Source organism: Somniosus microcephalus, unplaced genomic scaffold, assembly GCF_052327205.1.
Source record: "Somniosus microcephalus isolate GS21.2 unplaced genomic scaffold, FLI_Smic_1.0 unresolved_chr1, whole genome shotgun sequence".
Classification (NCBI taxonomy): Eukaryota; Metazoa; Chordata; class Chondrichthyes; order Squaliformes; family Somniosidae; genus Somniosus; species Somniosus microcephalus.
This window is the reverse complement of record NW_028225179.1, coordinates 80,223,479-80,245,824: the sequence shown is the minus strand read 5'-3', so window position 1 is coordinate 80,245,824 and position 22,346 is coordinate 80,223,479. Positions and strand designations below refer to the sequence as shown.

At 60.5% G+C, this 22,346-nt stretch overlaps 1 protein-coding gene across 1 annotated transcript in view; it reads right to left on the bottom strand.

Moving 5' to 3' along the window:
* Positions 1-5,846, bottom strand: part of LOC147095523 (E3 ubiquitin-protein ligase BRE1A-like) — a 35,184-nt gene extending 29,338 nt beyond the window's left edge. The window contains exon 1 of the mRNA XM_085974648.1: positions 5,623-5,846. Coding sequence (XP_085830774.1) covers positions 5,623-5,760 — 138 coding nt within the window. The 5' untranslated portion in view covers positions 5,761-5,846. The remainder of the gene's footprint in view (positions 1-5,622) is intronic.
* Positions 5,847-22,346: the final 16,500 nt, after the last annotated feature.

Genomic DNA, 22,346 nt, shown 5'->3' with positions numbered 1-22,346 from the left:
TTGAGTAAAAATAAGCAGAGTGGGTCAGGAAGGGATAGAAAGAGTAACAAAGGTAATAAGGCATCAGTGATTAAGGTGACATCAGGGAAAAATAGAAATAAGTCAAAGCTAAAGGCACTATATCTGAATGCGCGAAGCATTCGCTACAAAATAGATGAATTAATAGCGCAGATAGAAATTAACAGGTTTGATCTAATAGCCATTACGGAGACGTGGTTGCAAAGTGACCAAGGTTGGGAACTAAATATTCCAGGATACTTAACTTTTAGAAGAGATCGTCAAAATGGAAGAGGAGGAGGGGTAGCCCTGATAATAAAGGATGGGATAAAGACAGTAGAAAGAAAGGATCTTAGCTCCGAAAATCAAGAAGTATAATCCATTTGGGTGGAGTGAAGAAACAGCAAGGGGCAGAAAACATTGGTGGGTGTTGTTTATAGGCCCCCAACCCGTAGTTGTAATGTAGGGCAGAGTATAAATCAGGAAATTAGAGGCACATGTAACAAGGGTAATACAGTAATCATGGGGGACTTTAATCTATATATAGACTGCGCAAACCACATTTGCAGTAATAGTGTGGAGGATGAATTCATGGAATGTATGTAAGATAGTTTTGTAGATCAATATGTTGAGGATCTAGTACAGGTAGACTATCCTTTATCCAAAAACCTTGGGACCAGCTGTGTTTCGGTTTTCGTAATTTTTCGGATTTCAGAAGGTTTTGACAACAAACACTGTTGCTTAGCAACAGCTTGTAAACACTCAGGCCCTGCCTTGGAAGCGTCTCTGAAGCTGTTGCTAAACTACAGAGACTCTTTCCACAGCCTGACTGTTTAAAAAAATGCTAGGGGAAGAAAAAAAGACCTAACAAAATGGCTGCTGATTTCTACCGTTAGATCGAGGTTTCCGGCTCCCCCTGCTCCGTATCTGAATTCCTTGACTTAGCGGGGGTCTGGGGCTCGACTGTCGCCGCCAGTTGTGGGAAAGCCGGATATCGGCTGACTCCTACAGTAAGCTGGCCCGCAAATCAGGTCGGGGGGGGGGGGGGGGGTGGAAGCAAAGGCTATCGGACGGGCCGCTGCAGCTATCGGACGGGCCGCTGTATTGTTGGGTTCACTCTCCCGGTACCTCCTTCACACTGCCCGGCTCGGCCTGCAATCTCCTACCCAGGAGGGAACTCTGTGACCCTCTGCCCTGCTCACAGGGAAAGGCAGAGCTCCCGGACCACTCCTGTCATGTTTGGCGCCACTCGGGTCATGTCGTGCGCACGACTTACGCTCCACGAAAAAACTTTCGGTTTTTAGAGGTTTTCGGAAGTGCGGATAAAGGATAGTCTACCTGTATTGTGCAATCAGAAAGGGTTAATTAATAACCTTGTAGTAAAGGGGCCTTTAGGAAAGAGTGACCATAATATGGCCAACTTTCATATTGAGTTGGAAAGTGACTTCGTTAAATCCGAAACTAGGGTCTGAAATCTAAACAAAGCAAACTACATAGGTCTGAGGGGCGAGTTGGCTAAGGTGGATTGGGAACTACATTAAAAGGTATGACAGTGGACAAGCAATAGCTAGCATTTAAAGAATTAATGCATCATTTACAACAAATATACATTCCTTTAAGGCACAAAAACCCCACAGGAAAAGTGGTCCAACTGTGACTAACAAGAGAAGATAAAGATAGTATTAGATCAAAGGAAGTGGCTTATAATGCTGCCAAAAAGAATAGTAATCCTGAGGATTGGGAGGATTTTAGAATTCAGCAAAGGAGGACCAAGAAATTGATAAAGAAAGGGAAAATAGAATACGAGAGTAAACTAGCAAAAGACATAAAAACAGACTGTAAAAGCTTCTGTAGATATATAAAAAGGAAAAGATTAGCGAAAGTAAATGTGGGTCCCTTAAAGGCTGAGACAGGAGATGTTACAATGGGAATAAGAAAATGGCAGAGAAATTAAACAAATACTTTGTGTCTGTCTTCATGGAAGACGACACAAAAAACTTCCCGGATATAGTAGAGAGCCAAGGGTCTAGCGAGAATGAGGAACTGAAAGAAATAAGTAATAATAAAAAAATAGTACTGGAGAAATTAATGGGACTGAAAGCAGATAACCCCCTGGACCTGCTGGCCTACATCCTAGGGTTTTGAAAGAGGTGGCTATAGAGATAGTGGATGCATTGGTTGTCATCTTCCAAAATTCCATAGATTCTAGAACAGTTCCCGCAGATTGGAAGGTAGCAAATGTAACCCCACTATTTAAGAAAGGAGGGTAAGAGAAAACGGGGAATTACAGACCAGTTAGCCTGACATCAGTAGTCGGGAAAATGCTAGAATCTATTGTCAAGGATGTGGTAACAGGGCACTTAGAAAATAATAACATGATTGGGCAGAGTCAACATGGATTTATGAAAGGGAAATCGTGTTTGACAAATCTGTTAATGTTTTGAGGTTGTAACTAGCAGAATCGATAAGGGGGAACCAGTGGATGTGGTGTACAGTATTTGGATTTTCAGAAGGCATTCGATAAGATGCCACACAAGAGGTTATTAAACAAAATCATATCTAGCACAAAGGAAGTTGGCTGTGGTTGTTGGAGGTCATTCATCTCAATCACATGACATCACTGCAGGAGTTCCTCAGGGCAGTGTCCTAGGCCCAACCATCTTCAGCTGTTTCATCAATGACCTTCCCTCCATCATAAGGTCAGAAGTGGGGATGTTCGCTGATGATTGCACACTGTTCAGCACCATTCGAGACTCGTCAGATACTGACGCAGTCCGTGCCCATATGCAGCAAGACCTGGACAACATTCAGACTTGGGCTGACAAGTGGCAAGTAACATTCGCACCACACAAGTGCCAGGCAATGACCATCTCCAACAAGCGAGACTCTATACCATATCCCCTTGACATTCAATGGCATTACCATCGCTAAATCCCCCACTATCAACACCCTGGGGGTTACCATTGATCAGAAACTGAACTGGACCAGCCATATAAATACTGTGGCTACAAGAGCAGGCCAGAGGCTGGGAATTCTGCGGCGAGTGTCTCACCTCCTGACTCCCCAAAGACTTTCCACCATCTACAAGGCACAAGTCAGGAGTGTGATGGAATACTCTCCACTTGCCTGGATGAGTGCAGCTCCAACAACACTCAAGAAGCTCGACACCATTCAGGATAAAGCAGCCCGCTTGATTGGCACTCCATCCACCACCTTCAACATTCACTCCCTCCACCACCGGTGCACTGTGGCTGCAGTGTGTACCATCTACAAGATGCACTGCAGCAACTCGCCAAAGCTCCTTCAACAGCACCTTCCAAACCCGCGACCTCTACCACTTAGAAGGACAAGGGCAGCAGACGCATGGGAACATCACCACCTACAAGTTCCCCTCCAAGCCACACACCATCCTGACTTGGACCTGTATCGCCGTTCCTTCACTGTCGCTGGGCCAAAATCCTGGAACTCCCTTCCTAACAGCATCGTGGGTGTACCTACACCATATGGACTGCAGCGGTTCAAGAAGGCGGCTCACCACCATCTTCTCAAGGGCAAATAGGGATGGGCACGAAATGCAGGCGTAGCCAGCCAGCGACGCCCACATCCCATCAATGAATACATTTTTTTTTTTTAAATTAGGGCTCATGGGATTGGGGGTAATATACTAGTATGGATTGAGGATTGGTTAACAGACAGAAAGCAGAGAGTAGGAATAAATGGGTCATTTTAGGGTTGGCAGGCTGTAACTAGTGGGGTACCGCAAGGATCAGTGCTTGGGCCTTAGCTATTCACAATCTACATCAATGATTTGGATGAGTCGACGTAATGTAATATATCCAAGTTTGCTGATGATACAAAGCTGTGTGGGGATGTAACTTGTGAGGAGGATGCAAGGAGGCTTCAGGAGGATATAGACAGGCTAAGTGAATGGGCAAGAACATGGCAAATTACATATAATGTGGAGAAATGTGAAGTTATCCACTTTGGTAGGAAAAATAGAAAAGCAGAGTATTTTGTAAATGGTGAGAAATTGGGAATGGAGAGAGATTGAGAAATGGTGAGTTCAGAAGGACCTGGGTGTCCTTATACACGAATCACTGAAAGTTAACATGAGGAGAGATTGAGTAGATTGGACCTAGTTTAGAAGAATGAGAGGTTATCTTAATTGAAAGAAAATTCTGAGGTGGATTGACAGGGTAGATGCCGAGAGGCTGTTTCCCCTGGCTGGAGAATCTAGAACCAGGGGTCACAGTCTCAGAATAAGGGATCGGCCATTTAGGACTGAGATGAGGAGAAATTTCTTCACTCAGAGGGTGGTGAATCTTTGGAATTCTCTATCCCAGAGGGCTGTGGAGGCTCAATCATTGAGTATATTCAAGACAGAGCGATAGATTTTTGGATATTAAGGGAATCAAGGGATATGGGGATAGTGCAGGAAAGTGGAGATGAGGTAGATGATCAGCCATGATCTTATTGAATGGCGGAGTAGGCTCAAGGGGATGTATGACCCACTCCTGCTCCTATTTCTTATGTTCTTACCCTGTCACGCCCTCCAAGAATTTTATACGTTTCAATGAGATCATCTCTCATTCTTTGAAACTCCGACAGTATGGGCCCAATCTACTCAATCTCTTCTCATAGGACAACCCCCTCATCCCAGGGATCAATCTAGTGAACCTTTGTTGCACCCCCTCCAAGGCAAGTATATCCTTCCTTAGGTAAGGAGGCCAAAACTGCATACAGTACTCTAGGTGTGGTCTCACCACAACCCTATATAATAACAGGATGTTACCAGGGATGAGTGACTTCAGTTATGAGGAGAGGTTGGAAAAGTTAGGACTGTTCTCCTTGGAACAGCAAAGGCTAAGAGGTGACCTAATAGAGGTTTTTCAAGATGATGAGAGGTTTTGATAGAGTAAATAGGGAAAAACTATTCCCACTGGCGAGTGGGTCAACAACCAGAGGTCATAGATTTAAATTCATTGGAAAAAGATCTAGAGAGGAGATCAGGAGAATTATTTTCACTCAAGAGTTATCGTGATCTAGAACGCTCTACCTGAATAGATGGTCAAATGTAAGAAGTCACACAACACCAGGTTATAGTCCAACAGCTTTATTTGAAATCACAAGCTTTCGGAGCGCTGCTCCTTCTTCAGGTGAAGTGGACTGACCTGTTTGGACACCATTCACACCTTTGACTGCTGTGATTATCTCTCTGCCGAGGTGTGATAAATGGCAGTTGGAAAGGTTACCTGTAAACATCTGACATGATTCTCTGACTATATAAGCTGTGTCTTTATGCATTTCTCCACTTCACCTGAAGAAGGAGCAGCGCTCCGAAAGCTTGTGATTTCAAATAAAGCTGTTGGACTATAACCTGGTGTTGTGTGACTTCTTACATTTGTCCACCCCAGTCCAACTCCGGCATCTCCACACCATGAATAGATGGTGGAAGCTGATTCCATCAATAATTTTAAAAGGGAGTTGGACGGGTACTGGACAGGGTTACAGAGAAAAGGCGGGGATGTGGGACTAAACTCGACTGCTCTTTCAAAGAACCAGCACAGGCACGACGGGCCTCCTTCTGCGCTGAGAGTTTCTATGATGAACACAAGGGCCACTTACCGTGGAGGTGTCGCTGCCCAGTTTGATGGTCTCCACCTTGGTTCCCGAGGTTCCCGCGGATTCCTCCAGGTTGGCTGTTGACAGAGATTCTCCCACAGGACGCTTGCTCCCCGCTCCCGCCATCTCTTTCTCCCTCATGGGGCTCTCGCGAGAGGTTGTCGAGGCAAGACCGAGCACCCCGGGCTTTCAGGGATCGGCACTGGAAGACAACAGAGAAAGCAAATCGTGATGGTTGTTCCATGGAATTACAAAGTACTTACAGCACAGAAACAGGCCATTCGGCCCAACTGGTCCGTGCTGGTGTTTCTGCTCCACACCAGCCTCCTCCCACTGCCCTTCATCCTGCCCCAGCAACATCCCCTTCTATTCCTTTCTCCCTCTAGCTTCCCCTTAAATGTATCTATGCTATTCATCTCAACCACTCCCTGTGGTAGCGAGTTCCACATTCTCACAACTCTCTGGGTAAAGAAGTTTCTCCTGAATTTCCTACTGGATTTATTAGTGACTATCTTATATTTACGGCCCCTAATTCTGGTCAAGCACGCGAGTGGAAATATCTTCTCCATATTTCCCCTATCAAACCCTTTCATAGATGATGCACTATCAACAACACCAAAGACTACGAGTTGAACTTATACGAAGTAGGCTTTTATTGACTAAGAACTGGAGCATGCCTCTGCTAGTGGATCCATCCTAAGAGCTCCCGGGGGAAGGGTGGTGAGTCACCTTTATACCCGGGCTTAGGGGTGGAGCCAGGGGCGGAGACATGCCCGGACCAGTACAGAGTTAACAGTGGTTTACCACACAGACATGTACAGAGTTAGCAGTGGTTTACCACATTCACCCGTTTAAAAAAGAGTCCGGCGGGGTGAAGTGTTTCAAAAGTTCGTATACGAAAGTCTCTCCGGGGGTCTTGTCTGCCGTAATGATCTTCGTGGTGCCGGTTGCGGCGGTTCTTTGCCCGCGGCCGCTTCTCGCGTGGGACGGAGCACTGGCGTGTCGTCCTCTCGGGGTAGGGATGGCACCGGCATGTCGTCAGTTCGTGGTAGACACCCCGGTGGTGCGTCGTGGGTAGTGGTGGTGGTTGGAGGTAGTGGATGGTGATCGATGGTGTTTCGGGTGGTACCTGAGGGTGCAAGGTCTCGAATTGAGACTGTGTCCTCCCGCCCGTCAGGATACGCCACGTAGGCGTACTGTGGGTTGGCGTGGAGGAGGTGAACCTTTTCGACCAGGGGGTCCGTCTTATGGCTCCGCACGTGTTTCCTGAGCAGGATGGGTCCCGGAGACGTCAGCCATGGCGGTAGTGATGTCCCCGAGGTGGATTTCCTGGGGAAGACGAACATCTTCTCGTGAGGGGTGGCGTTTGTGGCAGTACAGAGCAGTGATCGTATGGAGTGGAGCGCATCGGGGAGGACATCTTGCCAACGGGAGATTGGGAGGCCCTTGGATTTTAGGGCGAGCATGGCGGTCTTCCACACCGTTGCGTTCTCCCTCTCTACCTGTCCATTACCCCGGGGGTTGTAGCTGGTAGTCCTGCTCGTGGCTATGCCCTTCTCGAGCAGGTACTGGCGCAGCTCATCGCTCATGAACGACGAGCCCCTGTCGCTGTGGATGTAATTGGGGAAGCCAAATATGGCGAACAGGTCGTTGAGGCACCTGATGACTGTGGCGCTGGTCATGTCCGGGCAGGGGATGGCGAAGGGGAAACGGGAGTACTCGTCAATAATATTGAGGAAGTACGTGTTGCGGTCAGAGGAGGGAAGGGGCCCCTTGAAATCGACGCTGAGACGTTCGAAGGGGCAGGTGGCTTTAATCAGGTGTGCCCTGTCTGGCCTATAAAAATGCGGTTTGCATTCGGCGCAGACCTGGCAGTTCCCGGTCATGGTCCTGACCTCCTCGATGGAGTAAGGCAGGTTGCGAGCTTTAATAAAATGGAAGAGCCTGGTGACCCCCGGGTGGCAGAGATCATTGTGGAGGGTCCGTAGCCTATCGACTTGTGCGTTGGCACATGTCCCACGGGATAGGGCGTCTGGGGGCTCATTAAGTTTCCCGGGCCGATATAAGATATCGTAGTTGTAGGTGGATAACTCGATCCTCCACCGCAATATCTTATCATTTTTGATTTTCCCCCTTTGTCAGTGAGCAGGGTGAAACGTTTACCGGCCAGGTAATGCCTCCAGTGCCGTACAGCCTCCACTATCGCCTGGGCCTCCTTCTCGACTGAGGAGTGTCGAATTTCGGGGCCCTGGAGGGTCCGTGAAAAGAAGGCCACGGGTCTCCCCGCCTGGTTAAGGGTTGCGGCTAGGGCGAAGTCGGATGCATCGCTCTCCACTTGGAAAGGGATGGACTCATCCACTGCGTGCATTGTGGCCTTCGCAATGTCCTCTTTTATGAGGGTGAAGGCCGCACGGGCCTCTGCCGTCAGGGGGAAGGAGGTTGACTTGATGAGGGGCCGGGCTTTGTCCGCATAGTTGGGCACCCACTGGGCATAGTAAGAGAAGAACCCTAGGCATCTCTTCAGGGCTATTAGGCAGTGGGGGAGGGGTAGTTCCAGGAGGGGGCGCATTCGGTCGGGGTCGGGGCCGATGACTCCGTTTTCCACCACGCAGCCAAGAATAGCGAGGCGCGCGGTGCGGAACATACATTTTTCTATGTTGTATGTCAGATTCAGCCGTTGGGCCGTACGGAGGAATTTTTCTAGGTTGGCGTCGTGGTCATGCAGATGGTGACGTTGTCTAGATAGGGGAAGGTGGCCTGCAGCGCGTTCTGGTCAACCATCCGGTCCATCTCCCTTTGGAAGACCGAGACCCCGTTGGTGATGCCGAAGGGGACTCGGAGGAAGTGGTAGAGGCGACCGTCAGCCTCGAAGGCCGTGTACTGGCGGTCCTCAGGCCTGATGGGGAGCTGGTGGTATGCCGACTTCAGATCAATCGTCGAGAATACCCAGTATTGTGCTATCTGGTTGACCATGTCAGATATGCGGGGAAGTGGGTATGCGTCTAATTGCGTGTATCGATTGATCGTCTGGCTGTAATCAATGACCAGGCGCTGTTTTTCGCCGGTCTTCACTACCACCACTTGGGCTCGCCATGGGCTGGTGCTGCCCTCGATAATCCCTTCCCTCAGGAGTCTTTCCACTTCTGATTTAATAAAGCTCCTATCCCCGGCACTGTACCGCCTGCTTTTAGTAACAATTGGCTTGCAGTCTTTGGCGAGGTTAGCGAACAACGGGGGGGTTTGACCTTCAGGGTGGACAGGCTGCATACTTTGCGCGGCGCTGTGTTTAAATTCTGCCAGCTGCAGACTGTAAGTGGGGGCAGGGGCCCGCCATATGCCATCGTGACGCTCTCCAGGTGGCACTGGAAGTCTAATCCTAGCAGTACGGGAGCGCAGAGCTGTGGCAGTACGAGGAATTAAAAATCTCTGTACTCCACGCCATTCACTGTCAGAGTCGCTACACAGTAGCCGCCGACGTCCGCCGTATGGGACTTTGAGGCCATAAAGACCTGGTGGCATGTGGGCATAACCGATAGGGAGTAGCGTCGCACCGTGTCGGGGTGGATGAAGCTCTCCGTGCTTCCGCAGTCGAAAAGGCAATTTGTGGCATGGCCATTTACCTTTACGTTCATCATGGACCTGGCTAGTTGATGGGGCCTAGATTGGTCCAGGGTGATGGAGGCCATCGTCGAGGTCGGTGGGTCGCTGTAGTATTCGCCCGCGCCGGGGGCCTGGTCCCGAAATGGTGTCCAAGATGGCGGCTCCCCTGCGGCTGGTGGTGCCCAAAATGGCGGCCCGCACGGCTCACACGTGGTTGGTGGGGTCCAAAATGGCGGCCTGCACGGTTCACAAGCGGCGCTGCTGGAATTGGGGGTCGATTTCGCCCGGCACACTCTCGCGTAGTGGCCTTTCTTGCCGCATTTGGAGCAGGTCGCGTCCTTTGCTGGGCATTGCTGTCTGGGGTGCTTGGCTTGGCCGCAGAAGTAGCATTTCTGGCCTCTGGTCATTGCAGCTGTAGTTGGGCTGCTGGCGGCTTGTGGCCTTCCCGGGTCCCAAGATGGCTGCTCCCGTGACATCCACGTGGCCATCCGGTCAGGGGGGTAGGCGTCCATGTTCTGGATGGCTACGTCTAACGAGTTAGCGAGGGCCACCGTCTTCTGCAGGTCGAGCCCCCTCTGTTCCAGCAGCCTCTGCCGTGTATAGTTGGACCTGATGCCGGCTATGTAGGTGTCTCGGATCAGGTCTTCCGTGCATTCCTTGGCCGTCACCGCTTTGCAATTACAGGCCCGGCCGAGGACTCTCAGTGCCAGTAGATATTCGGCGCCCGATTCCCCGGGGCGCTGTTTTCGGGTAGCCAGGTGTCTGGCGTAGACCTCGTTAACAGGCCTCACGTATTGTTCCTTTAGTGTCGCGATGGCGGCCGCGTAAGTTGTGGCGTCTCGGATGATCGAGTAGACTCGGTGGCTCACCCGTGAGTTCAAGACAAGCCGTTTCGCGTCATCTGTAGTGACGGTAGTGCTGGAGGCCTCCAGGAAGGCTTCGAAACAGCTCAGCCAGTGATCAAAGTTATTGGCTGTATCTGCTGCTTGAGGATCCAGGTCTAAACGTTCCGGCTTCAAGATTTGCTCCATGTCGAAAATTTAGTCAATAAAATAGAAATAAATAAAAGCGGTAGGGAGGTAGTCCAACTCTACCGAGCCTTAGGCCTGTACATAGTTAACGGTAGGTTCAGAGGGGACTCCTTAGGGAGACTCACATATTCCTCAACTCTTGGGTCTAGTGTGGTGGATTATACAATCACTGACCTGGACCCCTGCGATATCAACGCATTCACTGTCAGGCAGCAATCCCCCCTCTCAGACTATAACCAAATAAATGTGTACCTTAAACTTTCTGCCCAAACTACAGACACAAAAAAGGAACCCAGTAAGCTCCATAAAATAAACCAGACATACAGATGGGCCCCAGACAGTGGAGATAAATTCATCACAGCACTAAATTCACCTGATCTCACAAGTAAAATATCAAAATTTAAAGAAAATCTATATGAGATCACCAGAGATGGTGTAAACATGGCCATAGATGATATAAATATCTTCCATGAGGCAGCTGTAAAAGCCGACCTTGTGAAACAGAAGAGGAAACGTTACAAAAGACAAAATAAAAATGATAAATGGTTTTACCACGAATGCAAAAATGCCAGAAAAGACCTGAGAAAAATATCAAACCAAAAGCATCGCCAACCAAACAATCCAGACCTACGTATTAGATACAATGAGACCCTCAAAAGATATAAACACACCATTAGGAAAAAAACACAAAATTATACCCACAAAATACTCGAAGAAATTGAAAACTCCATTAATCCAAATCAATTCTGGGATATGTGGAATAACCTGAGTACAACACAATTGCAAGCATTACCAATCCAAGATGGCGACATCGGGAGAACACATTTTGAAAACCTCTACAAAGACATCCCAATAAACGAAACAAACCCAAGTCAACATCATGTCACAGAAAAACTCCACACATTAGAAGCAACAATTAAAGACAACCAAAACCCTCCAGACTCCCCAATCACATAGAAAGAACTGGCCACAAAAACAAAATCTCTCCACCTAAAGAAAGCCTGTGGTCCAGACAACATCAAAAATGAAATGCTCAAGTTCAGCAATATGGAGATGCAGGGTGCTGTACTCAAGTTATTCAACATCATATTACGTTCAGGCTGTTTTCCCGATATCTGGTGCCAAGGACTCATCTCTCCCATATATAAAAGTGGAAACAAATCAGACCCAAATAACTACCGCGGCATCTGTGTCAACAGTTGTCCAGGGAAGTTATTCTGCAGTATTCTAAATAGTAGATTACTGGATTTTCTTAACAAACATAATATCCTTAGAAAAAACCAAATAGGCTTTCTTCCAAAACACCGCACCACCGACCATATCTATACCCTTCACACTCTCATTGAAAAACATATACACCAAACAAAAAATGGGAAAATATTCGCTTGTTTCATTGACTTCAAGAAAGCCTTTGACTCTATCTGGCACGAAGGGCTGCATTATAAACTTCTTCAGTGTGGAATAGGGGGCAAAGTCCATGACCTTATTAAATCGATGTATCTGAAAAATAAATGCGGTGTCAAAATTGGAGACAAACGCACCGGTTTCTTCACCCAAAGAGGCGTCCGGCAGGGCTGCAATTTGAGCCCGACCCTGTTCAACATATATAATGAATTAGCAGACATGCTGGAGCAAAGCAAGTCACCGGGTCTCTGTCTCCTGGATGGAGAAGTGAAATCCCTGTTCTATGCGGACGACCTGGTTCTGCTGTCTCCCACAGAACAGGGATTACAGCAACAATTAGACCTACTCGACAAATACTGCCAAAATTGGGCCCTAACAGTAAATCTAAAGAAAACCAACATCATGATTTTTCAAAAAAGGCCCAGGTGTCAGGAAAACAAATACCAGTTTACTCTCAGTGATACCATCATAGGACACACTATGAGCTACACTTACCTTGGTCTAACCATTACAGCATCAGGGAGCTTCAGCATAGCAGTGAATGCACTAAAAGAAAAAGCCCGAAGAGCCCTATATGCAATAAAAAGAAAATTCTACAACATCCAAATCCCAATCAAAATCTGGCTCAAAATATTTGACAGCATAATCCTGCCCATTGCGCTGTATGGTAGTGAAGTATGGGGGCCCGCTCAATCACCATAGCTACACTAAATGGGAAAAACACACAATAGAAGCCCTACATGCAGAATTTTGCCGAAGCATTCTTCGCACCCAAAGGAAAACACCAACAAATGCATGCAGAGCCGAACTAGGCAGATACCCACTGATAATAAACATCCACAAACGAGCACTAAACTTCCTAAATCACCTCAAATCTAGCTCCCCAGACACCCTTCATTTTAAAGCCTTCCAGACCCAAGAGCTAAACCCAGAAGAGTCCCGAGTCAGCTGCTACTGAAACTAAGTACTCCTACTCAGCCAGACCCTGACCAGTCCCAGACCAACACTGCCGTCCAAACACCAATCCGAGTGAACCAAATCATTAAACAATGCAAAGAAACCTACCTGGAACATTGGAACAAAATAACCAAAAGCCAAAGCAGATTAGAATGTTACCGGGCCCTAAAAAGAGAATATAAACCGGCAGACTATCTCTCGACCATCAGAGACACAAAACAGAGACAGACCCTCACCAGGTACAGACTAAGCGACCACCAACTGGCAATTGAAAAAGGAAGATACAAGAAATCCTGGCAGCCTAGAGAGAATAGAATATGTGATCAATGTCTGGCCGGCGAGGTTGAGACAGAGATGCACTTCCTCCTAAAATGCGAAAAATTCAACAAAACAAGAAACATATTATTTGACAAGCTCAGCCAAACAACCCCAGATTTCAAAGAATTGGATGACCTGTCAAAATTAAGATTAGTCCTGGGAGAAGGAGACAGACCATACCTTGGTGCCAAATATGTAACAACATGTCACAACCTGAGGACTGTTTAAAATTAATACTGAATGTACCCAACGATGTTCAACGAATGTTTAAATTAATATTGTTTAAATTAATATTGTATGTACCCAACGAAGGTCAAAATTGTTTGACACCTACAGAATGTTGGAAAACTGTACTTTTTGTTATGTAAGCTTTGGCAATATGGTTCCCTGTAAACTTTCATGCCAATAAAGCATTTGAATTGAATTGAATTGAATTGAGAGAGCAGAGGAAAGAGAGCGCGCGAGCGGGGGAGGGAGAGCGAGCAGGGGGAGGGAGAGCGAGCGGGGGAGAGAGAGAGAGCGGGGGGAGAGAGAGAGAGAGCGAGAGCGGGGGAGAGAGCGAGCGCGGGGGGGGGAGAGCGAGCGCGGGGGGGGAGAGAGAGCGCGGGGGGGGAGAGAGAGCGCGGGGGGGGAGAGAGAGCGCGGGGGGGGAGAGAGAGCGCGGGGGGGGAGAGAGAGCGCGGGGGGGGAGAGAGAGCGCGGGGGGGAGAGAGAGCGCGGGGGGGAGAGAGAGCGCGGGGGGGAGAGAGAGCGCGGGGGGGAGAGAGAGCGCGGGGGGGAGAGAGAGCGCGGGGGGGAGAGAGAGCGCGGGGGGGAGAGAGAGCGCGGGGGGGAGAGAGAGCGCGGGGGGGAGAGAGAGCGCGGGGGGGAGAGAGAGCGCGGGGGGGAGAGAGAGCGCGGGGGGGAGAGAGAGCGCGGGGGGGAGAGAGAGCGCGGGGGGGAGAGAGAGCGCGGGGGGGAGAGAGAGCGCGGGGGGGAGAGAGAGCGCGGGGGGGAGAGAGAGCGCGGGGGGGAGAGAGAGCGCGGGGGGGAGAGAGAGCGCGGGGGGGAGAGAGAGCGCGGGGGGGAGAGAGAGCGCGGGGGGGAGAGAGAGCGCGGGGGGGAGAGAGAGCGCGGGGGGGAGAGAGAGCGCGGGGGGGAGAGAGAGCGCGCGGGGGAGAGAGAGCGCGCGGGGGAGAGAGAGCGCGCGGGGGAGAGAGAGCGAGCGGGGGAGAGCGCGCGAGCGGGGGAGAGCGCGCGAGCGGGGGGGAGAGAGAGAGAGCGGGGGGGGAGAGAGAGAGCGGGGGGGAGAGAGCGGGGGGGAGAGAGAGAGCGGGGGGGGGAGAGAGAGCGGGGGGGAGAGAGAGAGCGGGGGGAGAGAGAGAGCGGGGGGGAGAGAGAGAGCGGGGGGGAGAGAGAGAGCGCGGGGGAGAGAGAGAGCGCGGGGGAGAGAGAGAGCGCAGGGGAGAGAGAGCGGGGGAGAGAGCGAGCGCGGGGGAGAGAGCGAGCGCGGGGGAGAGAGCGAGCGCGGGGGAGAGAGCGAGCGCGGGGGAGAGAGAGAGAGCGGGGGAGAGAGAGAGAGCGGGGGAGAGAGAGAGAGCGGGGGAGAGAGAGAGAGAGCGGGGGAGAGAGAGAGAGCGGGGGAGAGAGAGAGAGCGGGGGAGAGAGAGAGAGCGGGGGAGAGAGAGAGAGCGGGGGAGAGAGAGAGAGCGGGGGAGAGAGAGAGAGCGGGGGAGAGAGAGAGAGCGGGGGAGAGAGCGAGAGCGGGGGAGAGAGCGAGTGCGGGGGAGAGAGCGAGTGCGGGGGAGAGAGCGAGAGCGGGGGAGAGAGCGAGTGCGGGGGAGAGAGCGAGTGCGGGGGAGAGAGCGAGTGCGGGGGAGAGAGCGAGTGCGGGGGAGAGAGCGAGTGCGGGGGAGAGAGCGAGTGCGGGGGAGAGCGCGAGTGCGGGGGAGAGAGCGAGAGCGGGGGAGAGAGCGAGAGCGGGGGGGAGAGCGAGCGCGGGGGGGAGAGCGAGCGCGGGGGGGGAGAGATCGAGCGCGGGGGGGGAGAGAGCGAGCGCGGGGGGGGAGAGAGCGAGCGCGGGGGGGGAGAGAGCGAGCGCGGGGGGGGAGAGAGCGAGCGCGGGGGGGGAGAGAGCGAGCGCGGGGGGGAGAGAGCGAGCGCGGGGGGGAGAGAGCGAGCGCGGGGGGGAGAGAGCGAGCGCGGGGGGGGAGAGAGCGAGCGCGGGGGGGAGAGAGCGAGCGCGGGGGGGGAGAGAGCGAGCGCGGGGGGGAGAGAGCGAGCGCGGGGGGGGAGAGAGCGAGCGCGGGGGGGGAGAGAGCGAGCGCGGGGGGGGAGAGAGCGAGCGCGGGGGGGGAGAGAGCGAGCGCGGGGGGGGAGAGAGCGAGCGCGGGGGGGGAGAGAGCGAGCGCGGGGGGGGGAGAGAGCGAGCGCGGGGGGGGAGAGAGCGAGCGCGGGGGGGGAGAGAGCGAGCGCGGGGGGGGAGAGAGCGAGCGCGGGGGGGGAGAGAGCGAGCGCGGGGGGGAGAGAGCGAGCGCGGGGGGGGAGAGAGCGAGCGCGGGGGGGGGAGAGAGCGAGCGCGGGGGGGGAGAGAGCGAGCCGGGGGGAGAGAGCGAGCGCGGGGGGGGAGAGAGCGAGCGCGGGGGGGGAGAGAGCGAGCGCGGGGGGGGAGAGAGCGAGCGCGGGGGGGGAGAGAGCGAGCGCGGGGGGGGAGAGAGCGAGCGCGGGGGGGGAGAGAGCGAGCGCGGGGGGGGAGAGAGCGAGCGCGGGGGGGGAGAGAGCGAGCGCGGGGGGGGAGAGAGCGAGCGCGGGGGGGGAGAGAGCGAGCGCGGGGGGGGAGAGAGCGAGCGCGGGGGGGAGAGAGCGAGCGCGGGGGGGGAGAGAGCGAGCGCGGGGGGGGAGAGAGCGAGCGCGGGGGGGGAGAGAGCGAGCGAGCGCGGCGGGGGGGGAGAGAGCGAGCGCGGGGGGGGAGAGAGCGAGCGCGGGGGGGGGAGAGAGCGAGCGCGGGGGGGGAGAGAGCGAGCGCGGGGGGGGGAGAGAGCGAGCGCGGGGGGGGGAGAGAGCGAGCGCGGGGGGGGAGAGAGCGAGCGCGGGGGGGGAGAGAGCGAGCGCGGGGGGGGAGAGAGCGAGCGCGGGGGGGGAGAGAGCGAGCGCGGGGGGGAGAGAGCGAGCGCGGGGGGGGAGAGAGCGAGCGCGGGGGGGGAGAGAGCGAGCGCGGGGGGGAGAGAGCGAGCGCGGGGGGAGAGAGCGAGCGCGGGGGGGGAGAGAGCGAGCGCGGGGGGGGAGAGAGCGAGCGCGGGGGGGGAGAGAGCGAGCGCGGGGGGGGAGAGAGCGAGCGCGGGGGGGGAGAGAGCGAGCGCGGGGGGGGAGAGAGCGAGCGCGGGGGGGGGAGAGAGCGAGCGCGGGGGGGGAGAGAGCGAGCGCGGGGGGGGAGAGAGCGAGCGCGGGGGGGGAGAGAGCGAGCGCGGGGGGGGAGAGAGCGAGCGCGGGGGGGGAGAGAGCGAGCGCGGGGGGGGGAGAGAGCGAGCGCGGGGGGGGGGAGAGAGCGAGCGCGGGGGGGGAGAGAGCGAGCGCGGGGGGGGGAGAGAGCGAGCGCGGGGGGGGAGAGAGCGAGCGCGGGGGGGGAGAGAGCGAGCGCGGGGGGGGAGAGAGCGAGCGCGGGGGGGGAGAGAGCGAGCGCGGGGGGGGAGAGAGCGAGCGCGGGGGGGGGAGAGAGCGAGCGCGGGGGGGGAGAGAGCGAGCGCGGGGGGGGGAGGAGAGCGAGCGCGGGGGGGGAGAGAGCGAGCGCGGGGGGGGAGAGAGCGAGCGCGGGGGGGAGAGCGCGGGGGGAGAGAGCGAGCGCGGGGGGGGAGAGAGCGAGCGCGGGGGGGGAGAGAGCGAGCGCGGGGGGGGGAGAGAGCGAGCGCGGGGGGGGGAGAGAGCGAGCGCGGGGGGGGAGAGAGCGAGCGCGGGGGGGGAGAGAGCGAGCGCGGGGGGGGGAGAGAGCGAGCGCGGGGGGGGGGAGAGAGCGAGCGCGGGGGGGAGAGAGCGAGCGCGGGGGGGGAGAGAGCGAGCGCGGGGGGGGAGAGAGCGAGCGCGGGGGGGGAGAGAGCGAGCGCGGGGGGGGGAGAGAGCGGAGCGCGGGGGGGGAGAGAGCGAGCGCGGGGGGGGGAGAGAGCGAGCGCGGGGGGGGAGAGAGCGAGCGCGGGGGGGGAGAGAGCGAGCGCGGGGGGGGAGAGCGAGAGAGCGAGCGCGGGGGGGGAGAGAGCGAGCGCGGGGGGGGAGAGAGCGAGCGCGGGGGGGGAGAGAGCGAGCGCGGGGGGGGGAGAGAGCGAGCGCGGGGGGGGAGAGAGCGAGCGCGGGGGGGGAGAGAGCGAGCGCGGGGGGGGAGAGAGCGAGCGCGGGGGGGAGAGAGCGAGCGCGGGGGGGGAGAGAGCGAGCGCGGGGGGGGAGAGAGCGAGCGCGGGGGGGAGAGCGACCGGGGAGAGAGCGAGCGCGGGGGGGGAGAGAGCGAGCGCGGGGGGGGAGAGAGCGAGCGCGGGGGGGGAGAGAGAGCGAGCGCGGGGGGGGGAGAGAGCGAGCGCGGGGGGGGAGAGAGCGAGCGCGGGGGGGGAGAGAGCGAGCGCGGGGGGGGAGAGAGCGAGCGCGGGGGGGAGAGAGCGAGCGCGGGGGGGGGAGAGAGCGAGCGCGGGGGGGGAGGAGAGCGAGCGCGGGGGGGAGAGAGCGAGCGCGGGGGGGGAGAGAGCGAGCGCGGGGGGGGGAGAGAGCGAGCGCGGGGGGGGAGAGAGCGAGCGCGGGGGGGGAGAGAGCGAGGCGCGGGGGGGGAGAGAGCGAGCGCGGGGGGGGAGAGAGCGAGCGCGGGGGGGGAGAGAGCGAGCGCGGGGGGGGAGAGAGCGAGCGCGGGGGGGGAGAGAGCGAGCGCGGGGGGGGAGAGAGCGAGCGCGGGGGGGGAGAGAGCGAGCGCGGGGGGGGAGAGAGCGAGCGCGGGGGGGAGAGAGCGAGCCGGGGAGAGAGCGAGCGCGGGGGGGGAGAGAGCGAGCGCGGGGGGGGAGAGAGCGAGCGCGGGGGGGGAGAGAGCGAGCGCGGGGGGGGAGAGAGCGAGCGCGGGGGGGGGAGAGAGCGAGCGCGGGGGGGGAGAGAGCGAGCGCGGGGGGGGGAGAGAGCGAGCGCGGGGGGGGAGAGAGCGAGCGCGGGGGGGGAGAGAGCGAGCGCGGGGGGGGAGAGAGCGAGCGCGGGGGGGGAGAGAGCGAGCGCGGGGGGGGGAGAGAGCGAGCGCGGGGGGGGAGAGAGCGAGCGCGGGGGGGGGAGAGAGCGAGCGCGGGGGGGGGAGAGAGCGAGCGCGGGGGGGGGAGAGAGCGAGCGCGGGGGGGGGAGAGAGCGAGCGCGGGGGGGGGAGAGAGCGAGCGCGGGGGGGGGAGAGAGCGAGCGCGGGGGGGGGAGAGAGCGAGCGCGGGGGAGAGCGAGCGCGGGGGGAGAGAGCGAGCGCGGGGGGGGGAGAGAGCGAGCGCGGGGGGGGAGAGCGAGAGCGAGCGCGGGGGGGGAGAGAGCGAGCGCGGGGGGGGGAGAGAGCGAGCGCGGGGGGGGAGAGAGCGAGCGCGGGGGGGGAGAGAGCGAGCGCGGGGGGGAGAGAGCGAGCGCGGGGGGGGAGAGAGCGAGCGCGGGGGGGAGAGAGCGCGGAGAGAGCGAGCGCGGGGGGGGAGAGAGCGAGCGCGGGGGGGGAGAGAGCGAGCGCGGGGGGGGAGAGAGCGAGCGCGGGGGGGGAGAGAGCGAGCGCGGGGGGGGAGAGAGCGAGCGCGGGGGGGGAGAGAGCGAGCGCGGGGGGGGAGAGAGCGAGCGCGGGGGGGGAGAGAGCGAGCGCGGGGGGGGAGAGAGCGAGCGCGGGGGGGGAGAGAGCGAGCGCGGGGGGGGAGAGAGCGAGCGCGGGGGGGGAGAGAGCGAGCGCGGGGGGGGAGAGAGCGAGCGCGGGGGGGGAGAGAGCGAGCGCGGGGGGGAGAGAGCGAGCGCGGGGGGGAGAGAGCGAGCGCGGGGGGGGGAGAGAGCGAGCGCGGGGGGGGGAGAGAGCGAGCGCGGGGGGGGAGAGAGCGAGCGCGGGGGGGGAGAGAGCGAGCGCGGGGGGGGAGAGAGCGAGCGCGGGGGGGAGAGAGCGAGCGCGGGGGGGGAGAGAGCGAGCGCGGGGGGGGAGAGAGCGAGCGCGGGGGGGGAGAGAGCGAGCGCGGGGGGGGAGAGAGCGAGCGCGGGGGGGGAGAGAGCGAGCGCGGGGGGGGAGAGAGCGAGCGCGGGGGGGGAGAGAGCGAGCGCGGGGGGGGAGAGAGCGAGCGCGGGGGGGGGAGAGAGCGAGCGCGGGGGGGGAGAGAGCGAGCGCGGGGGGGAGAGAGCGAGCGCGGGGGGGGAGAGAGCGAGCGCGGGGGGGGGAGAGAGCGAGCGCGGGGGGGAGAGAGAGCGAGCGCGGGGGGGAGAGAGCGAGCGCGGGGGGGGGAGAGAGCGAGCGCGGGGGGGGAGAGAGCGAGCGCGGGGGGGGAGAGAGCGAGCGCGGGGGGGGGAGAGAGCGAGCGCGGGGGGGGAGAGAGCGAGCGCGGGGGGGGAGAGAGAGCGAGCGCGGGGGGGGAGAGAGCGAGCGCGGGGGGGAGAGAGCGAGCGCGGGGGGGGAGAGAGCGAGCGCGGGGGGGGGAGAGAGCGAGCGCGGGGGGGGGAGAGAGCGAGCGCGGGGGGGGGAGAGAGCGAGCGCGGGGGGGAGGAGAGCGCGGGGGGAGAGCGAGCGCGGGGGGGGAGAGAGCGAGCGCGGGGGGGGAGAGAGCGAGCGCGGGGGGGGAGAGCGAGCGCGGGGGGGGAGAGAGCGAGCGCGGGGGGGGGGAGAGAGCGAGCGCGGGGGGGGGAGAGAGCGAGCGCGGGGGGAGAGAGCGAGCGCGGGGGGGGGAGAGAGCGAGCGCGGGGGGGGGAGAGAGCGAGCGCGGGGGGGGAGAGAGCGAGCGCGGGGGGGGAGAGAGCGAGCGCGGGGGGGAGAGAGCGAGCGCGGGGGGAGAGAGCGAGCGCGGGGGGGGAGAGAGCGAGCGCGGGGGGGGGAGAGAGCGAGCGCGGGGGGGGAGAGAGCGAGCGCGGGGGGGGAGAGAGCGAGCGCGGGGGGGGAGAGAGCGAGCGCGGGGGGGGAGAGAGCGAGCGCGGGGGGGGAGAGAGCGAGCGCGGGGGGGGAGAGAGCGAGCGCGGGGGGGGAGAGAGCGAGCGCGGGGGGGGAGAGAGCGAGCGCGGGGGGGGAGAGAGCGAGCGCGGGGGGGGGAGAGAGCGAGCGCGGGGGGGAGAGAGCGAGCGCGGGGGGGGAGAGAGCGAGCGCGGGGGGGGAGAGAGCGAGCGCGGGGGGGGAGAGAGCGAGCGCGGGGGGGGAGAGAGCGAGCGCGGGGGGGGAGAGAGCGAGCGCGGGGGGGAGAGAGCGAGCGCGGGGGGAGAGAGCGAGCGCGGGGGGGGAGAGAGCGAGCGCGGGGGGGGAGAGAGCGAGCGCGGGGGGAGAGAGCGAGCGCGGGGGGAGAGAGCGAGCGCGGGGGGGGAGAGAGCGAGCGCGGGGGGGGGAGAGAGCGAGCGGGGGGGAGAGAGCGAGCGCGGGGGGGAGAGAGCGAGCGCGGGGGGGGAGAGAGCGAGCGCGGGGGGGGAGAGAGCGAGCGCGGGGGGGGAGAGAGCGAGCGCGGGGGGGGAGAGAGCGAGCGCGGGGGGGAGAGAGCGAGCGCGGGGGGGAGAGAGCGAGCGCGGGGGGGGGAGAGAGCGAGCGCGGGGGGGGAGAGAGCGAGCGCGGGGGGGGGAGAGAGCGAGCGCGGGGGGGGAGAGAGCGAGCGCGGGGGGGAGAGAGCGAGCGCGGGGGGGGAGAGAGCGAGCGCGGGGGGGGAGAGAGCGAGCGCGGGGGGGAGAGAGCGAGCGCGGGGGGGGAGAGAGCGAGCGCGGGGGGGGAGAGAGCGAGCGCGGGGGGGGAGAGAGCGAGCGCGGGGGGGGAGAGAGCGAGCGCGGGGGGGAGAGAGCGAGCGCGGGGGGGGAGAGAGCGAGCGCGGGGGGGAGAGAGCGAGCGCGGGGGGGGGAGAGAGCGAGCGCGGGGGGGGAGAGAGCGAGCGCGGGGGGGAGAGAGCGAGCGCGGGGGGGGAGAGAGCGAGCGCGGGGGGGAGAGAGCGAGCGCGGGGGGGGAGAGAGCGAGCGCGGGGGGGGAGAGAGCGAGCGCGGGGGGGGAGACGAGAGCGAGCGCGGGGGGGGGAGAGAGCGAGCGCGGGGGGGGAGAGAGCGAGCGCGGGGGGGGAGAGAGCGAGCGCGGGGGGGGAGAGAGCGAGCGCGGGGGGGGAGAGAGCGAGCGCGGGGGGGGAGAGAGCGAGCGCGGGGGGGGAGAGAGCGAGCGCGGGGGGGGAGAGAGCGAGCGCGGGGGGGAGAGCGAGAGAGCGAGCGCGGGGGGGGAGAGAGCGAGCGCGGGGGGGGAGAGAGCGAGCGCGGGGGGGGGAGAGAGAGCGAGCGCGGGGGGGGGAGAGAGCGAGCGCGGGGGGGGAGAGAGCGAGCGCGGGGGGGAGAGAGAGCGAGCGCGCGGGGGGGAGAGAGCGAGCGCGGGGGGGAGAGAGAGCGAGCGCGGGGGGGGAGAGAGCGAGCGCGGGGGGGGAGAGAGCGAGCGCGGGGGGGGAGAGAGCGAGCGCGGGGGGGGAGAGAGCGAGCGCGGGGGGGGAGAGAGCGAGCGCGGGGGGGGAGAGAGCGAGCGCGGGGGGGGAGAGAGCGAGCGCGGGGGGGGGATGAGAGCGAGCGCGGGGGGGGAGAGAGCGAGCGCGGGGGGGGAGAGAGCGAGCGCGGGGGGGGAGAGAGCGAGCGCGGGGGGGGAGAGCGAGAGCGAGCGCGGGGGGGGAGAGAGCGAGCGCGGGGGGGGAGAGAGCGAGCGCGGGGGGGGGAGAGAGCGAGGCGCGGGGGGGGAAGAGAGCGAGCGCGGGGGGGGAGAGAGCGAGCGCGGGGGGGGAGAGAGCGAGCGCGGGGGGGGAGAGAGAGCGAGCGCGGGGGGGGAGAGAGCGAGCGCGGGGGGGGGAAGAGAGCGAGCGCGGGGGGGGAGAGAGAGCGAGCGCGGGGGGGGAGAGAGCGAGCGCGGGGGGGGGAGAGAGCGAGCGCGGGGGGGGAGAGAGCGAGCGCGGGGGGGAGAGAGCGAGCGCGGGGGGGGAGAGAGCGAGCGCGGGGGGGGAGAGAGCGAGCGCGGGGGGGGAGAGAGCGAGCGCGGGGGGGGAGAGAGCGAGCGCGAGGGGGGGAGAGAGCGAGCGCGGGGGGGGGAGAGAGCGAGCGCGGGAGGGGGGGAGAGAGCGAGCGCGGGGGGGGATGAGAGCGAGCGCGGGGGGGGGAAGAGAGCGAGCGCGGGGGGGGAGAGAGAGAGCGAGCGCGGGGGGGGAGAGAGCGATGCGCGGGGGGGGAGAGAGCGAGCGCCGGGGGGGGAGAGAGCGAGCGCGGGGGGGGAATGGAGCGAGCGCGGGG